The sequence below is a fragment of the Mustela lutreola genome, chromosome 7, assembly GCF_030435805.1.
Source record: "Mustela lutreola isolate mMusLut2 chromosome 7, mMusLut2.pri, whole genome shotgun sequence".
Classification (NCBI taxonomy): Eukaryota; Metazoa; Chordata; class Mammalia; order Carnivora; family Mustelidae; genus Mustela; species Mustela lutreola.
Genome location: NC_081296.1, coordinates 119914059 through 119939537, shown reverse-complemented (window position 1 = coordinate 119939537; position 25479 = coordinate 119914059). Strand labels below are relative to the sequence as shown.

The 25479-nt window shown below is 48.6% G+C and overlaps 1 protein-coding gene and 1 long non-coding RNA gene across 2 annotated transcripts; one reads left to right on the top strand and one right to left on the bottom strand.

The window, feature by feature from the left end:
- Window positions 1-1698: 1698 nt before the first annotated feature.
- Window positions 1699-4542, bottom strand: LOC131836708 (uncharacterized). The gene is made up of 3 exons (XR_009355728.1): window positions 4185-4542; window positions 3259-3451; window positions 1699-1878 (listed from the first exon to the last, which is right to left on the bottom strand). It is a non-coding gene; the product is annotated as an uncharacterized LOC131836708 (long non-coding RNA).
- PLEK2 (pleckstrin 2) lies at window positions 4524-24803 on the top strand. The gene is made up of 9 exons (XM_059182384.1): window positions 4524-4731; window positions 15036-15200; window positions 18845-19026; window positions 20095-20186; window positions 20465-20652; window positions 20883-20984; window positions 22420-22503; window positions 23502-23580; window positions 24261-24803. The coding sequence occupies exons 1-9, from the start codon at window positions 4690-4692 to the stop codon at window positions 24386-24388; spliced, it is 1062 nt and encodes a 353-aa protein (XP_059038367.1). The 5' UTR covers window positions 4524-4689; the 3' UTR covers window positions 24389-24803.
- The last annotated feature ends 676 nt before the right edge of the window (window positions 24804-25479 follow it).

Below are 25479 nucleotides of genomic sequence, written 5' to 3'. Positions count from 1 at the left end.
TGATTCCAATGATTGGCCAGGTGGAGCCTCATGCCCCGGAGCAGATACCACCAGATGTGTGTGACACAGTGGCCAGCATGTGGCACCATGGCCACCCCCTTCTTGCTGGGGTTCCTCAGACATTCCCAGGCCAAGTTTCTAGAGTACTCCCCTTTTTCTTTTTTACACAAAATAAGCAAAGAGAGGGGCACCTGGGTGGCTCAGTGGGTTAAGCCTCGGCGGGCCTTCGGCTCAGGTCTTGATCTCAGGGTCCTGGGATTGGACTCTGTGCTCAGCAGGAAGCCTGCTTCTCCCCCCCCACCCCCACACACACACCACCACCACCCTGGGCCTATTTGTGATCTCTGTCAAATAAATAAATAAAATCTTAAAAAGAAAGAAAGAAAGCCTAACCTCCAGGAATAATATTTAAAGAAGGGAGGGGAAGAGGGATGGGGGAGGAGAAGGAGGGGAGGGCCCTTATCTATATCGACCAGGTCCAGTTCTCTCTGCCATAGCAGGCTGAGTCATGGGAGGCATCCTGCCGCCCCCACTCCTGTCCACAGGACAGCTGCCCCAAGCATTTCTCCTTCAAGGCTGCCTTCTAGGGGCTCAGCAGGGTTGAGGGCACTGCTGGGGAAGCAGGGGGTCTGGGCTGTCCCCAGACCAAAGGCTGGCTGAGCACCCTGGAGAGAGAGAGGGACAAGACTCTCAAGGAGTTTCAGCTTCGCCTGTGGAGCAGGGAGGTGGGTTTCTGGGTGTTCATGAGAGGGCACTCCACCCGTCCATGCCAGGGAGGGTTCCAGGCTGGCCAGTGCTGGCATTGCCCTGTATCCTCCTTGAGCTTCTGAGAGGCAGCTGAGGTGGCAGGTGGGCGAGGTGGGCGTTTGAAAGAGCTTTTACTAGTCACACCTGGTAGCAAACAACCCTCCCCCAACTTCAGAGTCTACAACAACAAAGGCCTACTTCGCACTCACTTGGGCTGTAGTTCTCTTCCCAAGTTGTCTGCGTTCCTGGACTCAAGTTGAGGAAGCAGTCCCTATTTGGGCCATGCTGGGCTTGTGGAAAGAGCAAAGGTGTAACCAGGTGATGGTGCTTAAATCTTTAGCTGTTTTATGCAGCCAATCTTCCACTGGTCAAAGCAAGTCACATGGCCCATCCTGAGTCAAAGGGTCTGGGACATATGCTTCCATCACAGGCAAAAGACAGCGAATAATTGGGAACAAAAATGCAATGTACCTCAATAGGCCCCCTGACTTAGGCCAGGGGGATTCCTTCTCAGGAAGAGAGAATATCCTTGGGCCAAAGGAAACAGTGCAAAGTAGGGAAAGAACAAGGCTTGGAGTCAGATGGGTCTAGATTTTAACCTGGACTGAGACATGTACTAGCTTTGTGATGTTGGCCAAGTTATTTAACTCCTCTGAATCTTCGTTTCCATCTACAGAGTGAGTGTAATACCTAACTCACTGGGAATTGTTGAGGATTAGATGAGATGATATACACTACGTCTTTGGCACATAGTAAGAACACAGTAAATATAAACTCCACTATTCTACCCACTACCCAGCTTTGGCATTTTATCCATAACTACGGGGTACTTACTACCAATACTCCTACTGACCTCACAAGGTTGGGATCAAATGGAAACAAGGTAATTTCTTGTGTCCTACTGTGTGCCAGGCACCTTGCTAGACAATTTACTTTCATGATCTCATTTATTTTGCCCAATAACCCTGTGAGGTACGTACTTTATTACCCTGTTTTACAGATGAGGAAAATAAGGATCAGAGAGGATAAGTAACTTGCCAAATTTCCTGCAGTGGCCAAAATAAGACTCGAAGATTCCAGAGCTCACATTCAAAAGCAGTGTTTTTCAAGAGTGGTCCATCTGGTACTGCTCTATGACAAGAATGGAACAGAAATTGAGAGAGTTTGGAAACTTTTATGAGCAGAGCATTGCCACGACATTCAAGTGCATGATCAATGGTCTCATTGAATTATCATTTATCCAAAATAATAAGGGATGTGGTAGAATGTTTACCTATTGGGGTATTTATCATAGCATCATTTATATAGAGAAACAGGATATTCAGCTTAAATGGAAATGATGGAATACATTATGATACAGGTATAATGAAATGTTATCCAACCATTAAAATTGTGTTTTTGAAAAAAATAAAAAATAAAATTATGTTTTTGAATTACCTTTAATGATCTTCAAAGATACTTATTAGCTATGATAAATGACAAAAGACAAAGTTCAAGAATTTTTAAATAATAATATATGTGCATAAGTAAAAATACTTATCTGCCTGGATAATGGGATTTGGTTGGTCTTATCCTTTTTTGGTATTTTCTAAATTTTCTCTAATGAGCACAAAAATTATTTATGGTCAACAAAAAACCATAGAAAACATTGTTTAAAGCTTTTTTGGCTTTGAGACAGAACTCTTTCCAGCCTGTGTAGTTACTCCCTGATGGCAGTCCTGCTCTGGGGCAGGACACTGCTGAAGGAAGTGCCCCTGCATTTGCAGAGAGCTAGCCTTGAAGTGCTTGCACTGTTAGCCTGTTTTCTGGTCTTGGTATTGCCACTAACTGGCTGTGAGACCTTGGACAAGTAATTTTATTTCTCTGGCCTTTGGGAGTCCTCATTTATAAAATGAAGTGTCTAGAGTGGATGATTTAAGGGTTAGATTCTGATTCTGTGATTCTAATACACTCATTAAGTCAATGCATTCATTGTAAGACTCCATGATTATCTTTCTCCACTGTGTGTTAAACAGTGGATTTTTATTTATAGGTAAACGAATGACTCTCTAGTGGTGGAATTTCACACTGGGCTATATGAATAATCTACAAACACTGACCATATAGCTCCCTACAACTCACACATTCTAGATATTATCTGACCTTCTGAGAGAGTCAGGGATCCTTCCACATCAGTCTAAGCCTTGAGAGAGAGGGGAGTGGTGTCTGCCTGGAAGAGCAAGATAAGCTCTTGTGTTCTGAGCTTCCTTCCCCTTCCTTCTCCCTTTCCTGAGTCTCAGCTATTCACCAGTGTCTGCTTCCTCTGTCTTCATCCTCTTCCCTATGGTTATATCGAGCTTATGTCAGTGTGGTTCCCTGGTGGGCTGGTGGCTTTGCCACTACCGCTGGGTGAGGAAGGAGTGTGACTCACGCCCTCCCTGAGTCTAGTGAGTCAGACTTGGGGTGGGCTGCACCAGGGGCTTCCCTAGGACAGGAAGCAGGTTATGTATGCAGGAGATGAACAGAACATACCTGGAGCCAAAGAGGATAAGAATTTCCCATTCTATCCTCTCATGTCTTAGGTTTGAGCCCAGCAAGATTTCAGAGCTCATAGGAGACTTTCCTCTTCATCCCAACTCAAGAACTGAGAAGCAAGTGCATCATGATTAATATCCTAGCTTGTGTGACCTTGGGCAACTTATAACTGCTTTTGAGTTTCAGTTTCCTTTGCTGGGGGGAAAAAAAAGGATAATAAACTCATTTAATGGAGCTGCTGTGCATTAAATAAAGCCTAACACCCACTACAGACCTGGCTTCAGAAGGTGAGTCCATGTTCATTCTGAAATGGTGCGGAAGCCCATTGCTTTTGGACTCATTGGGAGACGTGAAGGCAGTCAGTGAGAAGGCTGAAGTAGGGCTATTTCCAGGGCAGGAGCGCCCGTTGTGGTTTGGGAATTGGCCCCAGGCTAGTTCTGAAATGCAGCCTGGGGTACTTCCTCCTGGCTGAAACTTTTCTTTCCTTCTAGGCTCTGAGGCCTTTCCCCTTCCCGGTGAACAGTCCTAAGAGGGCTCTTCCCACACAGTGCAAACAATGAACAGCCGAATGTGTCCTAAGGATTACTAGACAGAATCAGTATTACTATGTTTCCTCTTGTTTCAGACTCCAATCTCTTCTCATTTAAAATTTTGATATTTTGTTCATCCTGGATTTTTTTGCATTATTTTTGATTTTCAAAAATATTGAGTTAAAATATCTAGATTACTGAGTTCCTTGCATTCCCTTAAATTCTGTCCCTAATGACGTAATATCTCCAGCGGTAGCTTTTTTAGGGGGTAAGGGGGTGGGGTGGGAGGGTGTATTTTGGAAGCAATCTGTGCCTGCTTCTTTAAACCTGTGACCTTTTTTGCGGATGGGAATTTTGCTCTATCCCCACCAGAGGCCAGGACGAAGTTCCCACCTAGCCTGGTTCCATCCAGTCTCCCACCGGCATTTCCACTCAGCTCAGGGGTGACTCCGAATTCCTGAAAATCCTCTGTTCCGTTTAATTCCGTAAACATTATTCAAGGGCCAGGCAGGCAGCTGGTTAAGGCTGGGGCCGGCGAATATGGGCGCAGACCCGACAGCGCGAGGCGCCAAGCGCGCTGGGGGCACCTGGATGGGGCACCCGCCTCCCGGAGGCGACCCATCCAGGGCAGGGCGCTAAGAGCCGGCAGACTCTGTGCCCGGAGGCCTCACCGCGGACCCTAGCGCACCTTCGCGGAGGCAACCGTGTCAGAAACCCCGACCTGGAGTGACTTCCTGCCCGGGAGGCCCCGCGGCCTCCGGCTCTGGACGCCCGCCAGGCAGGCGCCGCCCGCGCGGGTTCCGAGGCTCCTCCTGGGCGCAGCGCGCGCGGGAGGCGCGGGAGGCGCGGGGACAGCGCACCTGGAGCGCCCGCAGGCCCGGCTGGCGCGCGCGGCGACATGGAGGACGGGGTGCTCAAGGAAGGCTTCCTCGTCAAGAGGGTGAGCGCGCGGGAGCCTCCCCGGACGCTGGCCCGGCGGTGTGCGGGCGGCTGCTCCCGGAGCCGAGTCCCCTGCCCGCGCCCGACGGCGGGCTGGGCGGGCCGGTGGGGGCGGGGGCCGGGGGCCGTCCGGGGACCGGGGGTGGGGGGCTGGCGGGGGCCGGCTGAGAACGGGGTGGGAGGGCGGCTTCGGCTGGAACAGAGCGGCAGAGGCACAGGCAAGGAGAGAGGCCCGCTTGGCCAGCGGTGTGGGGTGGGGGGCGGCTCCTGGAGCGGACATCCTAGTTCAAACAACTTGGGGCGATGGGACGAAGACCGTATTTAAATCTGCCGTATTAACGCGACGACCTAAGTGCGCTCTGGGGCTCGCAGCGCCCATCTCGGCGTCGTCTCCCGTTCTCCGCACAGTGAGCCCTGGGCAAGGAGGCAGCCCAGGCTAAGCACTTAGGGTGTTCCTCAGTCCCCGAGGGGCCCACACGTGGAGCACCGCATTCCTCCCACTCCCAAGAGGAGAGACAAAGTTCAAGGAGGTGAATTAAGCAGTTTGCTAAGGATCTGGGAGCGCGTGGGTGATGGAGCAGGTGCAAACCCACTAAGGTTAGACTCCAGGCCTTGATCTGTCCCCCGCAGGTGGGTGGTATTGACACTGAATGACAGACCGCCGGCCCCAGGCCCCAGGGCTAGTAACAACCCGGGGCTAGACACAACCTCCATCCTCAGTCCTTGCCCATGGCCCACGTGGCCTTTCCCTCAGCTAACCAGAGTCCAGACAGACACAGAACACACAGATCAAGGTGGGAAATGAACCAAAGAGCAGTAGCAAGAGGAAGTGACATATTTTAAAGTTCTTTGAACATTGATATTGACACTAAGGGTTTATACTAACATAACAGCAGAGCATAAAATCCGGGGTTGAGCCTTTGGGCTCTTCTGCTGAGACTGTAGCTTTGGGAGGGAGATGGATGAAGGGGGTTGAAGGGGCTCCCCCTTGCATGGCCTCTCCCCACCACCAGAGTAGCCCCCAAGCCTCCAGTGGCTTTCAGGTCAGTAGGTAATGTAGTCATGTTGTGTTGCACGGTATTTGATATAGGAGGGCGGGTGTGTTGTTTGCTCGAAACTGTTAGCAGGCGCTGTAGCAGGAGGCTGATGTTGGATCAAGGGTCATGCTGGACATGGTGATTAGAGCAATAGGCTGGTCCTTAGAGAAACAACCCGTGGGAGGGCTTCCACGCCTCCCACTGTCCTGCGGCTCATGATATGGGCAGGGAGGATGGGAATCATTAATTGTCCAGACAGCTCGGCCCTTGTTGCTGGGGTTCCCTCACAAGATTCCAACCCCCCCCCCCCCCCCATGCAGACTCAGTGAAGGCGAGAGGGAAGGAAGGACATGAGTTCTCTTTGGTCTGGCCACCCAGTCCTGGCTGAGTGAGTCCAGCGTGCAGGGAAGTGAGGACAGTCAACAGGTCCAGCCCCAAAAGCCCACAGCAGAGCCCTGACTGGCATGGGGAAAGCTCATTCCAACCAAACCCAAAGATGGGAGTATGGAGGCTGGCCGGAGGCCAGGGGAAGCCACACCCTTTCCTGCCAGGTGAGGGACCTGGCCCCTGGCTTCTGCTCAGTTCCCTGTTCCCTCTACCCATCCATCTCAGCTTTCTCTCCCCCTTAACCCCTTTTCTCCTGGGTGGCAACAGCAGCTCTGTGTCTGCTGGAGAAGTTGCCAGGGTATGGCCGTGGGATTTGTAGATTTAGGAGGGTTTACAGTCCTGGGGGGAGGGCAGGGCCTGAGCTGGAAGCCCAGAGTACAGAATAGTCATCACCGGCGAGGGTGAAGCAGGAGACAGGCAGGGGCAAGATAGATTTGGCTCTTGCTCCAGCCCAGACACGAAAGAAGCAATGCTCCAGGCAAAATGCAGGGTACTCACTTGGCCTGGCTTTAAAGGGGGGTGAGGGGGAAGGAAGCGGGATCAGTACAGGCAAGATTGGTCTTCCTTTAAGAAGACGTTGAAGCCCTTCAGGTGTTGCTGCCTACTCACACCTCCCATGACCCTCTTAGAAAATGACACAGCAATGTTAACACACTTTGGCCTAAAAATCTCCTTTGTTAGACTCTATGCCAAGGAAATACCATTAAAGCTTTTGAACAAAGGGTTATTTTATAGTGAAGAAACTGGAAACTACTGTCCCCACCAATAAATGACTAAGTATATTATGGTTATGCAGATGTTTAAAATACCTATATCATAACCCAAAGAGTAAAAATACACACGGTATTGGGAAAAAATAGGCATAGAAGAAAAAAATCTAGGAGTTTTGCAGGTTAGAAGTCTGAAATCAAGGTGCTGGCAGGGCCTTCCTTTCTCTGAACCTTTTAGGGGAGAGTCCTCCCTTGCCTTTTTGCTTAGGTATTTACAGGCTGTAAAAGAAAAACCCAGCTTTCCTCTTCTTCTGTAGGGAAAAACTTTGTACCTCCCTATTGTTTCTTTATCCTGTGAGTCTCCTTTACTTTTACCCAATGTGTGGAGGTTTCTCCCCACAGCAAGCAATTCTCTGTGACACCAGCTGCATGTCTTACCATTAATCTCAGTTCAGACACTTTCGACCTGGAGAAGGCATCACATCCCACAGGTCAAGGGATCAGTTTCCCTGACTTAGGGTCCCACCACCTCCACCCCATCATGCCCATAACTTCAGACACTAGTCACAAGCCTGGGTTATCACTTGTGCTTCTGACCAATGGACTAGTTGTTTGGATAATTGTTTGGTTGTTCCAATGACCCCCTTTTCCATTTCAGTTAATTTGGTACAGTGGCTCACAGAAGTCAGGGAAACACTTCCATTTGCCAGTTGACTAAAGGCTTTGATAAAGGACACAGATGAGCAGCCAGCTGGAAATCTGTGCAGGGCAAAGAAAGTGGGAAGAGGCGCGGAGCTTCTGGGTCCTCTCAGGGCACGTCAGTCTCAGTACCCGTGTATTCATCAACCTAGACGTTCTCTGAACCCCATACTTTAGAAGTTTATGGAGACATCATCACAGAGGTGTAATTGATCATTAACTCCATTTTCAGCCCTTCTCTCAGGAGAATTAAGCTTCTAACTGTGGCTTGGTTTTTTGTTTTTTGTTTTTTTTTTTAGATTTTTATTTATTTATTTGACAGAGAGATTACAAGTAGGCAGAGAGGCAGGCAGAGAGAGAGGAGGAAGCAGGCTTCCCGCTGAGCAGAGAGCCCAATGTGGGACTCGATCCCAGGACCCTGAGATCATGACCTGAGCCGAAGGCAGCGGCTTAACCCACTGAGCCACCCAGGCGCCCCTGGCTTGGTTTTTTTGTTTTGTTTTGTTTTGTTTTTTTAAGATTTTATTTATTTATTTGACAGACCACAAGGCAGAGAGGCAAGCAGAGAGAGAGAGAGGAGGAAGCAGGCTCCCTGATGAGCAGAGAGCCCTATGCGGGGCTTGATCCCAGGACCCTGAGATCACGACCTGAGCCATAAGGCAGAGGCTTAACCCACTGAGCCACCCAGGCACCCCTGTGGCTTGTTCTTTATCTGACCAGCCTTCATCCAGGAGCCCACCCTGAGTCACCTCATGAGAGCAAAAAATGCTCCCAGCACCTAGGAAATTGCAAGGGCTTCAGGAACTCTGTGCCAGGAATGGGGGGCAGATTATATATATATATATATATATATAAAATATATATGAAATATATGTTAGCCCTCATCTTAAAACAGGCAGTCCATGGCTTTCCCTGGCTTGTGGAAGCACCACTCCAGTCTCTGCCTCCATCATCACATGGCCATCCTCTCCTGGTGAATCTCAGTGTCCAAATTCTCCTTTTCACATAAGGATACCAGTCAGTATTAGGGCCACCCTAAGCTGTTATGACTTCATCTTATCCTGATCACATCTGCAAAGACCGCATTTCCAAACAAGATCACATTCATGGGTACATTCAGGGGTTAAGAATTCAGTTAAACTTTCAGGGGCTCATCATTCAATCCATAACAAGTACCATCTTTAAGCCCAGCTGTGCAGTTGCTATTTCAGCTTAGGGACCCTTCTCCTTCCCTCTGAAGGGGTTCTCGGGACCCTAAACCACTCGTGGTCCAGTGGGCTGGGCCTGGGCTAGCTACTTGTGGATAAGGAGCCTGGAGAATGTGGAAACTGCCCAGGAAGAGGAAGGTCTGGCATATTTTTCAGCTAGACCACTGTGGTTTTGGCCTCTGACCCCTTTTACCTGGTGACTTTGAGCCAGTTCCTTATTTCCTCTGAGCATGGCATGTTTGTCTGTAGACTGGCGACAGTGACATTTTTCTTCCCATCTGGTGGATTGTTACCGCGGCCCCCACCTGAGCTGCCCTGCGACAGTCTGGCTGGCTTCATTCAGCTGATCTGCCACAGTGTGGTTGGGGAGCTCTTTTAAACACGAGAACACAAGCTTTTTGTTGTCCTTCTAGTTAAAAGTCTTCAAGGATTCCCCTTGGGCCACAGTATAAAGATCAAACTTTACCACATGGAACCTGAAGCCGACGGGACCCATGTCACTTCCCTTGTCCTTTGCCCACAGGCCTCTGAGCCAAAGCCAGACAGAGCTACTTGGAGTTTCCCACAAGTGGAAGTGGCTCGAGCTCTCCCTTCCCTGCCTTCCTGACCTGGCCAACTCCACGCAGCCTTCCAGACTCAGCCCTAGCATCGGCTTCTCAGGGGGCCTGCCTCAGCCCACTCAGCCTCCTTTGAGCTTCTGCCTTCATCCGAGGTGACTCTTGGGGTTTGCATCATGACCTGTTTTACTTACTTCCCCATTGTTCCATAATCATCACCCCGAAGCTTAACATCTTAAAACAATGAACACTTACTGTCTCACCTGGTTTCTGAGGGGTGGGTATTCAGGAACATCTTAGCTACAAGATTCAAGTCTCTCATGAGGTTCCAGCCAAAATGTTGCCCACTGTGGCAGTCTCCTGAGGGCTTGGCTGACTGGAGGATCCAACGGCACAGTCACTCACATGGCTGCTGGCTGGTGGCCTGGGTTCCTCACCTCCCTATAGGGGCTGGTCATGAAATGGCAGCTAGCTTTCCCTGGCATACATAGTCAGGGAGAGAGAGTCCCCAAGACTGAAGCTACACGGTCTTTTATATCCTAATGTCAGAACTGACAAATCATCCCTCTGCCATATTCTCTTGGTCACACAGATCAACCCTTGTACAATGTGGGAAGGAACTACATAAGGGTGTGAATATCAGAAGGTGGGGATCCTGGGGGACCCCACCAATTGTCTGTCCTAGAACTTATCCCACTGGCTGGCATCATTGTCTGTCTCCTCCACTGTCTTAGGTCCAAATCTTGTCCATCTTTGTCTCCTTGCTGCCAGCACAGTGCTTGTTGGAGTAATTGTTACTCATTGATTGTTGAATGAAGTGATAAATGAATGAACAAGTTCCCTAGTTATCTCATTAGGACTATCGTCTATTTGAATTTCATTTTCCATTACAAAAATAATATATACTTATTATTTAAAAAAAAAAACTAGGAAATTACTCAGGGTTGTAAATTGAAAAATAAGTTTTCATTCTTGTTGCCTTGTACTGAGTCTAAGTCCTTAGAGAAGATAACCGGTTATTAACTTTCCTGAGGTATCTCTTCAGAAATTTTCAAAAATAACTACTAGAGTTACTTTTAGGTATCATATAAAAAAAATATAGGTAAAAGTGCTTTGCCTGTGTTGAAGACCGTGGGCGCTGTGATTCTTGGTAGGCTCAGACTGCTGGGTTTGACCTTGAGGGTTCCTCCAGTGACCTTTCCTGCCATCTGTTAGGATGTGAATCCCTCCTCAACAGCCACAGTGGGCATGATATTGTTACACAGTTAGATTATTTTGCATTATTTTATTAGAAGTGATGATCCAAAGTGTCTCAATACATAAAACCTCTTCCATATCCTAGATGATTTACTCAGCACACCTCCCCAGAAGTGGAATTATTGGGTCAAAGACTTTGAACGTTTTTTATGAGGGTCACCAGCTGCTTCAGGGTTCCTACCTACACAGTAAATCCTTTTTCATCAGCCTTACTCTGCGGACCTTTCTCCTTTGCTGTCAGGCTTCATAGTGGCTCATAAGCACATTCCACTCTCATGAGTTTGAACAGAAGGGTATCTCATGGAGTAATATTAATTATTAAGTAACTCAGGAGTGTTTGGGAAGGCCAGAGAACCTGGCTGGGATGCTACATAGCCAGGGCTGATATAGTTGGACAAAAATGCCCAACAGCACCACCAGATATTTCTAGGGGAAACGTCACTGCTGACATGATTTGCCGTTTGTCCCTGATAGCTCTGGGGACTGGGTGTCAGAAGACCTTGTTCTTCCAACACTGTTCTTGCCCCAAATTCCCATTTCCCCCTGTTTGGTTGTTGCCAGATATGCGTCAGGTCCGCATGCATGGGAGTGGAAGCTACTTCGTCACCCACCTGTTCCCTTCATGCCAGGAATTCTGGGCAATGTAGCATTTTGTCCAGGAAAGTACAGAATCTCTGTGTTGGTCTGTCCTGTTCAGTATCTGTTGGTGACACTTTTTTCTCTGGTATCTCCAGGCCCCACTTCTCCTCTCCTTGTGGGTTTAGCTTGTTAGAGCTGCTGGACAGGACAGCTTAAACAGATTTGTTTTCTCAGTGTTCTGGAGGCTGGGGTCGAGTCAGGCTGTCAGCAGGTTTGGCTTCTCCTGAGGCCTCTCCCCTCAGCTCACAGATGGGTGACTTCTTGCTGTAGGTTCGAGTGGTCTTTTTCCTATGTGCGTATGCCTCCCGGATGTCTTTCTGTGTGTCTAACTGTCTTTTTCTTATAAGGACCCCAGTCAGCTTGGGTTAGGGCCCACTTAATGACCGCATTTTAACCTAATCTCCTCTTTATTTTTTTTTATTATTATTTTTTAAAGATTTTATTTATTTATTTGACAGAGAGAAATCACAAGTAGGCAGAGAGGCAGGCAGAGAGAGAGAGAGAGAGGAGGAAGCAGGCTCCCTGCTGAGCAGAGAGCCCGATGCGGGACTTGATCCCAGGACCCTGAGATCATGAGCTGAGCCGAAGGCAGCGGCTTAACCACTGAGCCACCCAGGCGCCCCTAATCTCCTCTTTAAAGCCCCATCTCTACATGCAGTCAACACTGGGAGTTAGGGCTTTAATACACAGCATGTGTGTGTATGAGGGCGGACACAACTGAGCCCATAACTATGCCTGTGTTTTAAGGTTTAAGGTGATTTTGCCCTCTTCCCTTCTCCACTTCAACCTGCCCCAATCCATGCACTAGGGTTGCACTATCCCCATACACAACGTTTTGAGCTAGCCATTTGCTGCTAGTGCCGCTCCGGGAGCCCCTCAGGAGGGAGTCATCGAGAAAAAGGACCCGAGTCTGGGCCACATGGAGAGCAGTAGAGAACCCCAGCTTTGGCCAGAGCCAAATCTTTTTTGTTTCTTTAAACATGTCTGACCATGTCGAGAGCAGCTGCCAGCCGTCATGTTACATGTCAATCCTAAGTACGGGACGGAGTGGAGAGAGCAAAATGTGAAAGGCAACTTGTCTACGAGAGTCGTCTCTTGTGAACAGCCCGATTGCCATGCAGTGTGATAGCACTTAGACCTGTTCATAAACATGTCAAATTAGCATGGCTCGAAGTTTTATTTTGCTGCCACAGTAACTTCTGTTTGGGCACTGCCCAGTGCTCACTCTGTCAACTCCTAGAGCTTTTCATTCCCTAACAAGCACTCAGTGCACACGGAGCAATCATAATACCACAGATATGCGAACTCAAGGAGCCTTTGAAATAAATAAATGCTAGGAAATGTAAGGAAAGGCATGAATTGGGGAAGGGTTCTCTGATTCCGATAAAGCACACCTCTCTTAGAATCCAGTCCTTATTAGGCTCTGCTCTGGGAAATAGTCCAGGAAAGTTGGTTTCATGAGTGTGTACTAAACCCATTCCTTTCTGATTCCTCAGTAGACATTCCCTGATCTGTTGGTCTATTTAAGAAATAAGCTCTTTAGGGGTGCCGGGGTGGCTCACTCATTAAGCATCTGCCTTTGGCTCAGGTCACGATCCCAAGGTCCTGGGATTGAGCCCCATGTTGGGCTCCCTGCTCGGCGGGAGGCCTGCTTCTCCCTCTCACATTCCCCCTGCTTGAGTTCCCTGTCTCGCTGTGTCTCTCTCTGTCAAGTAAATAAATAAAATCATTAAAAAAAAAAAAAAGCCTCTTTAGGGGTGCCCAGGTGGCTCAGGTGCCTGGGTGGCTAAGCATCTGCCTTTGGCTCAGGCATGCTCTGATCTCAGAGTCCTGGGATGGAGTACCACATCAGGCTCCCTGCTCAGTGGGGAGCCTGCTCCTCCCTTGCATGCGTTCTATCTGTCTCCAAAAAAAAAAAAAAAAAAAAAAAAAGTTTTCTAATCTAAAAGAAAAAAGAAAAAGAAATAAGCTCTTTGCCTTTACCTATCCTGACTATCCTATGCATTGGCTCTATGGCTCACCTGAGGAAACTGCCCCCCCGCCCTGCCCTACCTCAAATATCCTGCCTTTCAGGCCTGTCAGACTAGGCTTAGCAAGATTCTTAGGGTCCTTAGCGCTGGTAGACTCTTTGTGGCTTCAACTCTACAAATTGCTTACATCCTTTGACTAGTAATATTCTTTCTACGAATATATCGTAAGGGGGGGGGAGATCTGAGATGCAGATCAGAATATATGTGCAAGGCTATTCATTGCAGGATTGTTCATAACACTGAGAAAACACAACAACCTCAGCTACACACAACAGGAGATTGATAAGTAAAGGTTGCATCTACCTAGTGGTTATTAAAAAACTTGTTTTAGGGGCGCCTGGGTGGCTCAGTGGTTAAGCCGCTGCCTTTGGCTCAGGTCATGATCTCAGGGTCCTGGGATCGAATTCCGCATCGGGCTCTCTGCTCAGCAGGGAGCCTGCTTCCTCCTCTCTCTCTCTCTCTCTGCCTGCCTCTCTGCCTACTTGTGATTTCTCTCTGTCAAATAAATAAATAAAATCTTTTAAAAAAAAATAAAAAAAAATAAAGAAATATATTGGTGTTGAGAAAATGCTCAGCTTGGCAAAGCTCAACAAAACAAAAGCTAGGTAACAAAACTATATGTACCATGGTCTTGATTTTTTTAAAACCCAGAAAGTAAAAACTAATAGGAAAAAAGACTATAAGAAAATACAAAGTGTTAGCAATGGCTGTCTTCTAGTGGTAGGACTCACTCTTCTGTGTATTTTGCAGTTTCTTTCAAGGCTTATAATCACAAAAAAGGCCAACTGGGAACTGGAAGGTCAATGCCATGGGTTTTTGTTACATACTCAAAAAAGATGACAAGGAGATCCAGACAGATAATGCTTTTTTCATGAAAATGAAAATAAAAGATATGATTTTGAACTGGATCCTTTGGCTAATAAGGACATTTTTGGGACAATTGGTGAAACTTGGTTGGGGGTTATAGAACTGATGAAAATAACATATTGATGGAAATTCAGAGAAAAGCTGAAGAATAGTATTAAAGAACTTTTTTACAGAATCATTTACGGGTAAATTTTTAACATGATGCTCCATCACTTCCGAATATTTCATTGTGTATCTCCTACAAAACAGGGAAGGGGGAATATTTCCAACATACCCACAATGCAACCATCACTGTCAAGAAATTTCCATCAAATATTTGAGAGAGAGAGAGAGGGAAATAGAGGCAGAACATGAGTGGGGGCAAGAAGGCAGAGTGAGAGGGAGAAGCAGACTCTCTGCTGAGCAAGGAACCTGACTCAGGACTCGATCCCAGGACCCTGAGATCATGACCTGAGCCAAAGGCAGAGGCTCAACTGACTGAGCCACGCAGGTGCCTCTGAATCAAAATTATTTTAAAATTAAAAATATAAAATGAGGGGCGCCTCGGTGGCTCAGTGGGTTAAGCCGCTGCCTTCGGCTCAGGTCATGATCTCAGGGTCCTGGGATCGAGTCCCGCATCAAGCTCTCTGCTCAGCAGGGAGCCTGCTTCCTCCTCTCTCTCTCTGCCTGCCTCTCTGCCTACTTGTGATCTCTCTCTGTCAAATAAATAAATAAAATCTTAAAAAAAAAATATATATATATATATATAATGAGTTTTTTGGTTTTGTTTTGTTTTAAAAAGATAATGCTGTCTCCATTTTTGAACAGTTGATTCAATAGCACAGTCGGGCTCCCTGGGTCCTGTGACACTTCTCCCTGAACTCAGCGTTGTCCTCTCAGCCACCTCACCACAGGGCTCTCCTGTTTGTCCTCAGGGTCACATTGTCCACAACTGGAAGGCGCGGTGGTTCATCCTCCGGCAGAACACGTTGCTGTACTACAAGCTTGAGGGGGGTCGGAAGGTGACCCCTCCCAAGGGTCGGATCCTTTTGGATGGCTGCACCATCACCTGCCCCTGCCTGGAGTATGAGAACCGACCTGTAAGTGAAGCCCCTGCTTCCTGGCTCCCCCTGCCTCGGACCCTCCCACCTGTGGCATCTTTGGTGAGGGTGGTATGGGCGAAGAGCTGAGTTATCATTGAAAAACCTAAATTCAGGGGCGCCTGGGTGGCTCAGTGGGTTAAGCCTCTGCCTTCGGCTCAGGTCATGATCCCAGGATCCTGGGATCGAGTCCCTCATCGGGCTCTCTGCTCAGCAGGGAGCCTGCTTCCCTCTCTCTCTCTGCCTGCCTCTCTGCCTACTTGTGATCTCTTTCTGTCAAATAAATAAATAAAATCTTAAATAAAAAAAAAAAAAAGAAAAACCTAAATTCAGGTCCGCTACACTGCGTACCAGGTGTGCAACCTTGGGTAAGTAATTGAACCTCTCTGAGCCTTTGTCCCTCATCTATGAAATGGAGTAGAATAATGATGCCTCACTGTCTCCCATGGTTGTGTTGGGGATCATGAGAGATAGTTGTGTTGAGGATCAAGAGAGAAAGTGCTGGTCTGTCCAAGCACTTTGTTGGCTAGGAGGCACTGCACACCTACTGCTGCCTTGGAATTTAATATGGTGGCTTTCATCCCCTGAGGGGCGTGCATGTTCCAAAAGTCAGGCATAGTTTTAACCTGACCATCAAAAAGGTATCTGAATCAATTTTTTTTGAGGGCTCATTATGTGCCAGGAAATTTGCTTAGAGGAATCAAGGAAGAAAATGGTAAGAGATTTTTTTTTTCCCCTTGAGTTATTAATCTTATTATGAAAGCAAGTGGCTAATTGAAAAAACATTCAGAATTCCAAATGTTGGCACAGGCATGGTGAGCTGTAGAGAACATTGTATTCCCGAAGAGGAGGAAGATGTCGTTAGAGGCTGGCTGAGTCAGGTACTGCACTGGGAGGAGTAGAGATTTGGGAAAGATCTGAAAGAGGGAAGAGGCAGACATTCTGAGCAGGTGGAAAGCCTTGAGTAAAAGTGAGGGGAGAGATAGATTTGGAGATAGCAATGGCCCATGTGGCCACAAGGGAATGTTCACCCATGGAGCAATGGGAAATTGGCTGGGGCCAGATGGAGGACGTGGGGAGCCATCGAAGGTTCTGAGTGAGAGAATAGATGGGTAAAAATGCTCTTAAGAGGACTAAAATGCGGAACTACGCTCTGTTCCTAGTAAGTTACTAGATCCATAAAGAAGGGATCTTACTTTATCTTCTTCCTTTTTGGCTTTCCTATATTTTTAAGCGTTCTCTACATGGGGTTTGAACTCACAACCCCTGAGATCAAGAGTTACAGGGGCACCTGGTGGCTCAGTGGGTTAAGCCTCTGCCTTCGGCTCGGGTCGTGGTCTCCGGGTCCTGGGATCGAGCCCCACTTTGGGCTCTCTGCGGAGCAGGGAGCCTGCTTCCCTCCTCTCTCTGCCTGCCTCTCTGCCTGCTTGTGATCTCTCTCTCTCTGTCAAATAAATAAAATAAAATCGTAAAAAAAAAAGAAAAAAGAGTTACATGCTCCACCGACTGGGCGGGCCAGGCGCCCCACCATTTTCTTCTTTCTTACCATGTTTTACTTCTTTGACTCTTCTAGACCAATTGACAAGCCTTTCAAGTATAAGAAAATATTCATAACAGTGCATTCCGGGTGGTGGGTTTCTTGGTAGTTGTTATGTTAACCGCTGTACTCTTTTGTAGTATTGAATCTTTCTTAAGAAAACAAAGGGAACTATTAAATAATAAGGCAAAACCACGAGAAAACATGGTGAAGGAAATGTCTTCAGGACATGGTTGACTGGATGTTGAGGGTGAAGGAGAGGGAGGTGTGTGGAGTGTCATTCCACCCTAGGAAGCTACAAAAATGAAACATCCTTCTACAGTTTCCCTCTGCCAGCCTGCAGGGGCTGCTGCTGGAAAGGGAAAACTGGGCTGCCGGAGAAGACCCAGCCTGGGCGGACTGGGGCTGCACCTTCCTCCCTGTGGTGTCAGAAGACCAAACATGATGTCTGGACACATAGCAGGAGATCAGCAAATGTTTGCTGAATTAATGTTTAAGAACAAAGACAAATTTACAGATAAGTGAGATGATTTTAAGAGGGGAAAAAACTTTTCTAAGTCAATTTAAGACTCTAGTTCTCCATAAATTACTCTCCAGAACTTGTAGTTTAACTTGTTGACCCGATGCCCCTTAATAATCTTTAAGGATCGGTAGAGAAAGTGCAGGTTGAATGGACTGGACATAGAAAAAACTTTCAAAAGAGATATGAGTTAAATTTGCTAACTGCAGTTGTGAGCTTCCTGTTGATTTCCAGACGGTCAGCTGCCTGGTTCATGGGTCTTTGAGCTGGAAGAGGTCAGGAGGAGCCTGCAGGTTCATTAAGAACAAGTTATAAAGTGTATGCATGTATATGTCTGTATGTATGTGTATATATATTAAATTACAGAAGCTATGAAAGAGTATGCCTGGATTTCACATGGAATTTTATAGTCTCTCCTGAAATTCTTCCATTAAAATGTTGACTGCCAGCTGAGATCGTGGAGGTCCGGGGAGCTGGTTGAATCTGTTCTCTCACGATGCCGGTGAGTGAGTCGGTGTTAACTTGGAGGAACAGATTCATGGTGTTCTAGGGGACTGTGAGCCAACCTTGTCTTACCACCGTTTTTGCTGTTAGTTGACAGGAGGGATGTTAAGTTTGCAAAGCGAAGCAAGTTGGGAACCAATGCACTGGAAACCAGAATGGGAATGAAAGAATGCATCTGTTTTCCAACAGAAGCTGGAGGCCCAGTCTACTTAGATGACATTTAATAGGGTCAGCATCCATTTTTTGACCACATCCAGTGGTCAGAAAAACTCCTCTGCACATTTAAGGAATGGAGAAGGTGCAGCCCACCTCAGAAGGACTCTGGGCTGACCGCACTGAGTGTGAGTCTACGGTGCCGTCAGTGCAACCTTGGGCCGTCAGCCCCGTGCCGCCCTGCACCCCTCAGAACTTTCCTGCAGCAGCTGGTTCTGTTCTGTGGGTCTGTTGACCCGCAGCAGCTGGTTCTGTTTCATGGAAACTGTTGACCACCTGCAGAACATGTAGCAGAGTATGAGCTGGTTAAGAGTTTCAACATACTGTATGAGAAGTATGTGAAAGACTGGGGATGCTTAGACTAGAGAAAAGCGCATGGAAGGGAGCATGAGGAACGGTGCCTCCGAGGTAGGTGTTCATATCCCCATACGGCAGGTGAAAAAAGCAGGGCCCAGTGGGGATCCTCAATGGCCCAAGTGTCCACAGCTAAGGGCAGAGCTGGGATTTGCTATCAGATCGATCTGACGTGAAAGCCAGTGCATTTCCCATTTTGGCCCAGGGGCTGTGGTGGGACATAAGGTTAGTCTGTGTGGTTCTTGAAGGCAGTGTCAGAAGCAGGGAGGCAAAGTGCCCGGAAGTTGTCTCTATGCCAAATAGTCTGTACAGGGGGGAGAGCTTGCCTTAGGAGGCCATGGGCTCCCTGTGGCTTGAGGTGTGTAGGAGGATCTTTGAGGACCACCCCTGGGACATGCCTGGGAGACTGAGCATTCGGCAGCAGCCGGACCTACATGTCGCAGGTTGGCCATGGCCCTGTTATCTTTGCCCACCAGGCTTCTGAGCGCTCATCTGACTGGCCATCTCTTCCCGCAGCTCCTCATTAAGCTGAAGACGCGAACGTCCACCGAGTACTTCCTGGAGGCCTGTTCCCGAGAAGAGAGGGATGCCTGGGCCTTTGAGATAACGGGGGCTATTCACGCGGGGCAGCCGGGGAAGGTCCAGCAGCTGCACATACTCAAAAACTCCTTCAAGCTGCCGCCTCACATCAGTCTGCAGTGAGTGCCCAGCCCCATGGCCCGCGCCCTGCCTGGCTTTGCTGCAGCTTCTAACGTCTGTGTGACACAGGGAATGGGCCCCCAACTGCTGCACAGGCCTGTCCGATACCAGCTGGTGCTTTGGGGCCTTAGGCCCTAGCTACCTGCCCTGCCCCTCTGACCTCTTGGGGTCCCTGCTGCTTCTGCCCACCTCAGTGTCTTGAGTCCCTCCCTTCAGTTTCAGCCAGGGTGTCCAGGGCCACGTCACAGCCCCCCAGGGACCACCACTCGCCATGTCACCGGGCTTGTTTGCAGCTGAGCAGCAAGAGGGACATGTTCAGGTAGCAGGCGCATTCTTGCTCTCTGAGGTTCCTCATCCAGCTCCTCATTCAGGCAACAGTTATAGAGCGCCAGCTGCATGCCCTATATTGCCCTCGGTGCTCGGGAGATACAAACAGGGATACATCAGATCTCCTTTCAGGGCTTTCCAACTTAAGGCAGGAATTGTCTCACAGAACAGAAAGCAGGATGTTGCTGGAGGCAGCGCTCTAAAAAGTAGGGATATATGAAAGGAGTTCCATCACAGAGACAGTTACCCCCACAGGCAGCACCCCCTAACCTCCCAGATAGCGGAATGGTTACACCCATCAAAGACACAGGACAAGTCCCTTTCTGGACTCTCAGAGAGCTCCATGCCCGGTGCTGAAGTCTTGATTGTGCAGCAAGGGCGCTGCTAGACCATGGAGAGTGCGGTGGTGGGGGGAGCATCGCAGGCGCGAGCAGGTTCAAGTGCTGTGTGGCTTTGAGAAGTAGCTGGAGGAGGTCCCACTTTATGCAGTCATAGAGAATCATTGTTGTACACTTTACTACAAAAGTGTACCTGTCTCATATAGAAACATTAGAACATGTAGACGAGCAGAACAAAAGAAACGTCTGAAAATCCTACCTCTCTAGTTCTGACGCATCACGTGATCCCCCCTTGCTCTGTGATACGTAGCACACTGGTTGCCCCTTGGTTTGCTCCCACGGCCCCTCCCCCATGGTGTTGGTGTGATGAGGGGTCCCTCTCCTTGCCTTCCTTCTGGTTAGTCGCATCGTGGACAAGATGCACGACAGCAGCAGTGGAATCCGACCAAGCCCCAACATGGAGCAGGGAAGCACCTACAAAAAGACCTTCATAGGTGAGCCTCCCCTTTTGGGGGCTGGCGCGGGCGTTGGAAACCGGGAGCCTCGCGACCTGGGATTCAGCCGTGCTAGCTCTCCTGTGTTGAGGCCAGAGCTGCCGGCGGCCAGCAGGCTGGTCTGAGATGGCTACATGTGGTTGTGGCCTTGGGTCTGCTCTTGGGTAGAGCCCAAGGCTGCCCAGGAGGGTAAAGTCAGTGAGGTCCCAGCCAAGTATCCCCAGGGAAGCCAGCCTGTAGCCTGTCATCTAACTGGTGCTGCCCTTGCCCCAATGCAGGCTCCTCCCTGGTGGACTGGCTCATCTCCAACAGCTTTTCTGCCAACCGTCTGGAAGCCGTGACCCTGGCCTCCATGCTCATGGAAGAGAACTTCCTGAGGCCGGTAGGTGTCCGAAGCATGGGAGCCATTCGCTCTGGAGACCTGGCCGAGCAGTTCCTGGATGACTCCACAGCCCTGTACACTTTCGTAAGTTAGGGAGGGAGTTCCTCTTGCCACTGGGGCAGAGGAAGGAGGAGGTAACAGAATGAGCACCGGGGGTCCACAGTCATGGGCGAGAGCCCTAGGGTTTGGGGACCTCTTCCTCTCCGGGTGGAGTGAGGTTTCTGATCGAGGATTTTCCTTTCCCTGTGGTAGCCCCCAGAGCCTGGAACTGGGACGTTTTTGGTCACGGAGTCCTTGTTCTTTCTTCCCGCTAGGCTGAGAGCTACAAGAAGAAGATAAGCTCCAAGGAAGAAATTAGTCTCAGCACTGTGGAGTTAAGTGGTACAGTGGTAAAACAAGGCTATCTGGCTAAGCAGGTATGCCTGCCTTGGAGAGGGAGGAGATGGGCAGGTGCCCCCCCAGGGTGGGAAGGGCTGAGCGTGCGGAGGACAGCTGCTCATTACCAGCAGAATCTGCTAAAGCGGGAGCCAAAGGCAGCTGCAGGCCGCAAGTCGAGAGGCACAAGAACATGCCCGTTCTCTCTGTCTCTCTCACAAGCGCGCACACACAGAGTCCCAAGGTTCAGGCGAAGCATGCCCAGGAGTCATGATCACAGTCCCGAGAACCAGCGTCTGCCTCTGTACCCACTGCAAGCACTCGGCCGCGAGGGCGTTGCTTGCCGGGCTGGGGTCTGCATCTGCCGGCCTTCAGCTTCCTGACGCTTCCTGGGGTGTCTGCCTCTTTCTCTGTGAGGCTGCACACCTCCCTCATGCACTTTTTCAACAAAAAATAAGTCTTGTCCACCTACTTCAGTAGGTCAAAGATGACATTCTGTCGTGTCACGTCAGTGTTTAAAAACTGACCATGGCCACTACTGCCCACCATGTCTGGGGGAGCGTCCCTGTGATGGCACACCTGCGTGCTGGATGCACAGGCCAGCCTTGAACAGAATCACACGCGCCACCACGTGTGAACAGACCTTCTGCACGCTGCTCCTGTTGGTGCACAGCCCACACGCTGTGTGAAACGGCGAGTCTGTCCAATGGACACATGCTGCTCGGTGCCATTCCTGTGTTACTTGGGACACACATTGTCCTTGTCTCCTGCTTCTTGCACATCAGGATCCCCACCTGCTCTTAGATTACTTGCCATGCATGGGACAGCTTCTACCCCGAGGGCCGTGCTGCCCAGGCCCCATGGGAGTCTAGTGAGGGTAGAGAGCCAGTGCCTGGCCGGCCAGGGGGAGGGGGTAGGAGGGACTCTGGGGGCTCCAGGCTTGGGGGCTGAGGACGCATGATCTTGGGGGTGACGCCAAAGAGAGCCCTACACATCAGTATCTTGTACATTAAGATTTTTAACATACGATTGATCACTTCTTCCTTTTTCCGATGGAGAATGGAGAATGCTAAAGTGGATTTTAGTGTCCATGTGAGCACATATCTCCATGAAGCTGTAGGTTTGCTTCTGACACTTAAAAGCTGGTGCCCTCGGGTTCCAGTTTGCCTGGGAGCTCTTAGTCCAGTGGAGACCTGCTGCCTCCCTGTCTTCTTTACACCCTGACTGGGGTCTGGATAGTGCTCCCCTGTCCCTTCAGTGTTGACCCTTTCTGGTTCTGTCCACTAACTGTGACAGTGTTCTTGCTCAAGTGTCTTGGGGCAGGGAGGTCCAGGTCACTGCAATCCTCAGGTCTCCAGCAGACTCCATCTGGAAAGCAGTCCCTTGTGGCAAGTTGGCTTGGGCAGTAAATGCAAGGAAGTGGGAGGAAGGGTCAGGGCTGTCCCTGATGAGCCTTGAACCCTTTCTTTGCGTTAGGGGCACAAGAGGAAAAACTGGAAGGTGCGGCGCTTTGTCCTGAGGAAGGATCCGGCTTTCCTGCATTACTATGACCCTTCCAAAGTGAGTGCTGCACGTTCACTTAACTACTGTGTGTGAGGCTTCAGCCGCTTCTCTCCCGAGCCCAGCGGGAGCCAGCCCACTGACTGTGCCAGTGTCCCTCCCGCACTTCTGGTTTGCGTGCCATTCCTTCCATGATCCAAGCTGTACTCAGCGGTCTGATCATTTCTTTCTTTCAGCACGCTGTTGCCTGCGCAGAGGGTTATCATTATTTTCAGAGGAAAGCATCTTTTAGTTTCTCTAAAGCTTTTTGTGGGGCTGGGGAAGGTGGGGCGGCCTATAAAGGAGACTCCTAACTGGTGCTCCCCAGTCTCTTTGCCCCTTTCTGTGAGGAGATCCCATGAATTCTGCCCCTCAAACTTTTGTTCCCACCAATGTAGTGGAAGGTTTCTTTTATTAACATACTGTTTAAACCATACTTTACTAATTTTCTTGTTTTCTTTTTTCTAACCAATCAAAGAATTGCTACTCTTGAGTTTCAGATAATAAGTATTGTTGTATGATGAGTTAATCTAATTCCAGTTAAAAGTAAAGATAAATGGCCTTTGAGCTGGCATGTCCAGCCTTGTCTTGATAAATGTGTGATTTTCATTCAGTTTTTTGAAATACTGAAGAGTGGGCAGTTCCTCCCTCACCAAGCTTGTCAGGAATCCCCGCCCTAAGGGGAGCGCCTGAAAGAGTGAGAAGGAGCCCTCTGGGACCCGGCCAGACCAGACGTCAGGGAGGGCTGAGGGCTGGGGTGGAGCGTGGCCCTGCCACTGCTGGCAGTGATGCCAGACTTCCTTATGGTGCATGTAGGTGGCCACGTGCTGGCAGTGATGCCAGACTTCCTTATGGTGCATGTAGGTGGCCATGTGATGTCCGTATTCGGTCTCCTCGGTTACAGTTGACTCTCACTTTGTTTGCTGGCGTGAGGGTGGTTTCAGGCAAGATGGCAACTGCCTTCTTTCTCCCTTTTGTGCATTCGCACTATGCCTCATCAGGAATTCTTTCTGCTGCAGGAGGAGAACCGGCCAGTAGGTGGGTTTTCTCTTCGTGGTTCACTCGTGTCTGCTCTGGAGGATAATGGCGTTCCCACGGGTAAGGCACAAGTCCGTGCAGGCCTGCAGGCCCTGGGGTGCTCCTGGCCCCGCCTAGTGGCGCTCTCCTGATGGACTGAGCAACGGGGGCTGAGTAGGTCTCAGTGAGACGATGAATAGTGTGAGTTTTAGAGCCAATTTCAGAATGAGGGAAAAGGGCATGTGGGGTCTTCTCAGTGTCTCAACAACACAACGCAACGTAAATAATCCTTTTCTGGTATCCTTTCCCCTCAGTTTCTGTGCTTACTGGCAGATAAGCTTCCACCTAAGAATAGTAGCCTACCCAGTGTTTAAGGGTCAGCACTATAATATCTGTTAGCACATTAACTTCACAATAGCCTGCAAAGAAAGATGGTATTATTCCCATTTTATGGATGTGGAAATTGAGGTTCAAAGAAGCTAAACAAGTTTAATTCCCAAATCTGTGCCTACTTTAAACATAAAAATCCTGGATTCTTGGATGTGAATGGAACTGCTGTAGGCAGCAGGTTAAGAGGATGCAGGGGAGAGATGGGGAGTAGAAAGGAGGGAAAAAGGAAAGCGGGCATCTGGTGGGGTTCCCGAACTACGTACATTGGTATTTAGTAAATACTTCATCATGTGTATTTTTGTTTGTGGCTTAGTTGACTTCTAGCTGAAAGCAGACACGGATACTCACTCACTCATTTTTCTTCTGCCTAGGGGTTAAAGGGAATGTCCAGGGGAATCTCTTCAAAGTGATTACCAAGGATGACACGCATTATTATATCCAGGCCAGCAGTAAGGCTGAGCGAGCTGAGTGGATTGAAGCTATCAAAAAGCTAACGTGACGATGTGTTCCCGAAGGAACAGGACAGGATTCCTCTCTCCTATCAGATGGTACAGGCAAGATTTCTTGGAGAAGGGGAGAGTGTTAAGACTTTCAGCTTCTTTGTATATTTTGTCCGGCCTTGCAGTGAGACTGGAGTTCCTTCGATCACAATTGGCAGTGGTGCTGTTTCCTTCCCCACCTTCCTGTTAATAGCCTGGAAATGCTAGAACCGCCGTTAGCCGGCAGCATCTTAACTTTCACCCATCCTCACAACTAGCCATTCCTCCTGCACCAAACCAGCTTTCTCGGTTGTAACACTAACTAGCCATATTGTAATACTAAATTAAACACTAGTCTCATGTTGGCTGTCTCTGAAATGCTGTCCAAAACTAACTCCTTCTCTGGAATTAATAAAAACTGGCACGTTTCTAGAATTCCTGTATAAAGTTTTATAGTTTTCAAAGGTTTTTCAGGCTTGATGCTATACCATTTATTATGCAAGATTATGAAAACATGTCAAGTGATCTTTGTCTCTAAGACTTGCTTCATCTTAAAATCAGAATTTTGAACATTGTTTTGAAGAAAAAGTCTGCCTAAGCATATACACTGCAGAAATCATGGACTCAGTTGGAGAGATTAGTCACACATACAACAAATGGTAAAATTATAGCATTTCTATGAAAAATGGCAATTCAGGAAGAGATGCAGAGCAGGAGCTGCTTAAGGACAGAGAAAGACGTAAACGGGAAAAGAATTAAGGAACGAAATTTTGGTTTACATTAACTGAGACATATAGGTACCAAGAAGCTTCACCAGTTGGGAGGTTAATCTGAAGTAGTGAAAAGTCTGTATCATACAGTATCTTTAAAAACATTTTTATTACTTTAAAGTTTATACAGTAATCTGGCACAAGCTACTGCCAGCATTCTTGCCAAGTACAAGTGCTTAGACTTTCTTTAATGAAGAGATATGTAACTTATATTTAAGGGGAGTAGATATTTCCAAAGTGCTTAAGGAAAAAAATTTTCCTTTTAGATAGCGTGAACTGTCTCCTCTTAATCTTGTCTAGAATACCTGACCCGAATGGTCAGGAATTCCAAGCTAATGAGG

Bases quoted from the DNA above. Each gene is read 5' to 3' on its own strand.
- PLEK2 (XM_059182384.1), top strand. From the start codon at position 4,690: ATGGAGGACGGGGTGCTCAAGGAAGGCTTCCTCGTCAAGAGG. The intron at 22,504-23,501 runs GTGAGTGCTGCA...TTTCTGCTGCAG, and splicing joins ATTACTATGACCCTTCCAAA to GAGGAGAACCGGCCAGTAGG. The intron at 23,581-24,260 runs GTAAGGCACAAG...TCTTCTGCCTAG, and splicing joins GGATAATGGCGTTCCCACGG to GGGTTAAAGGGAATGTCCAG.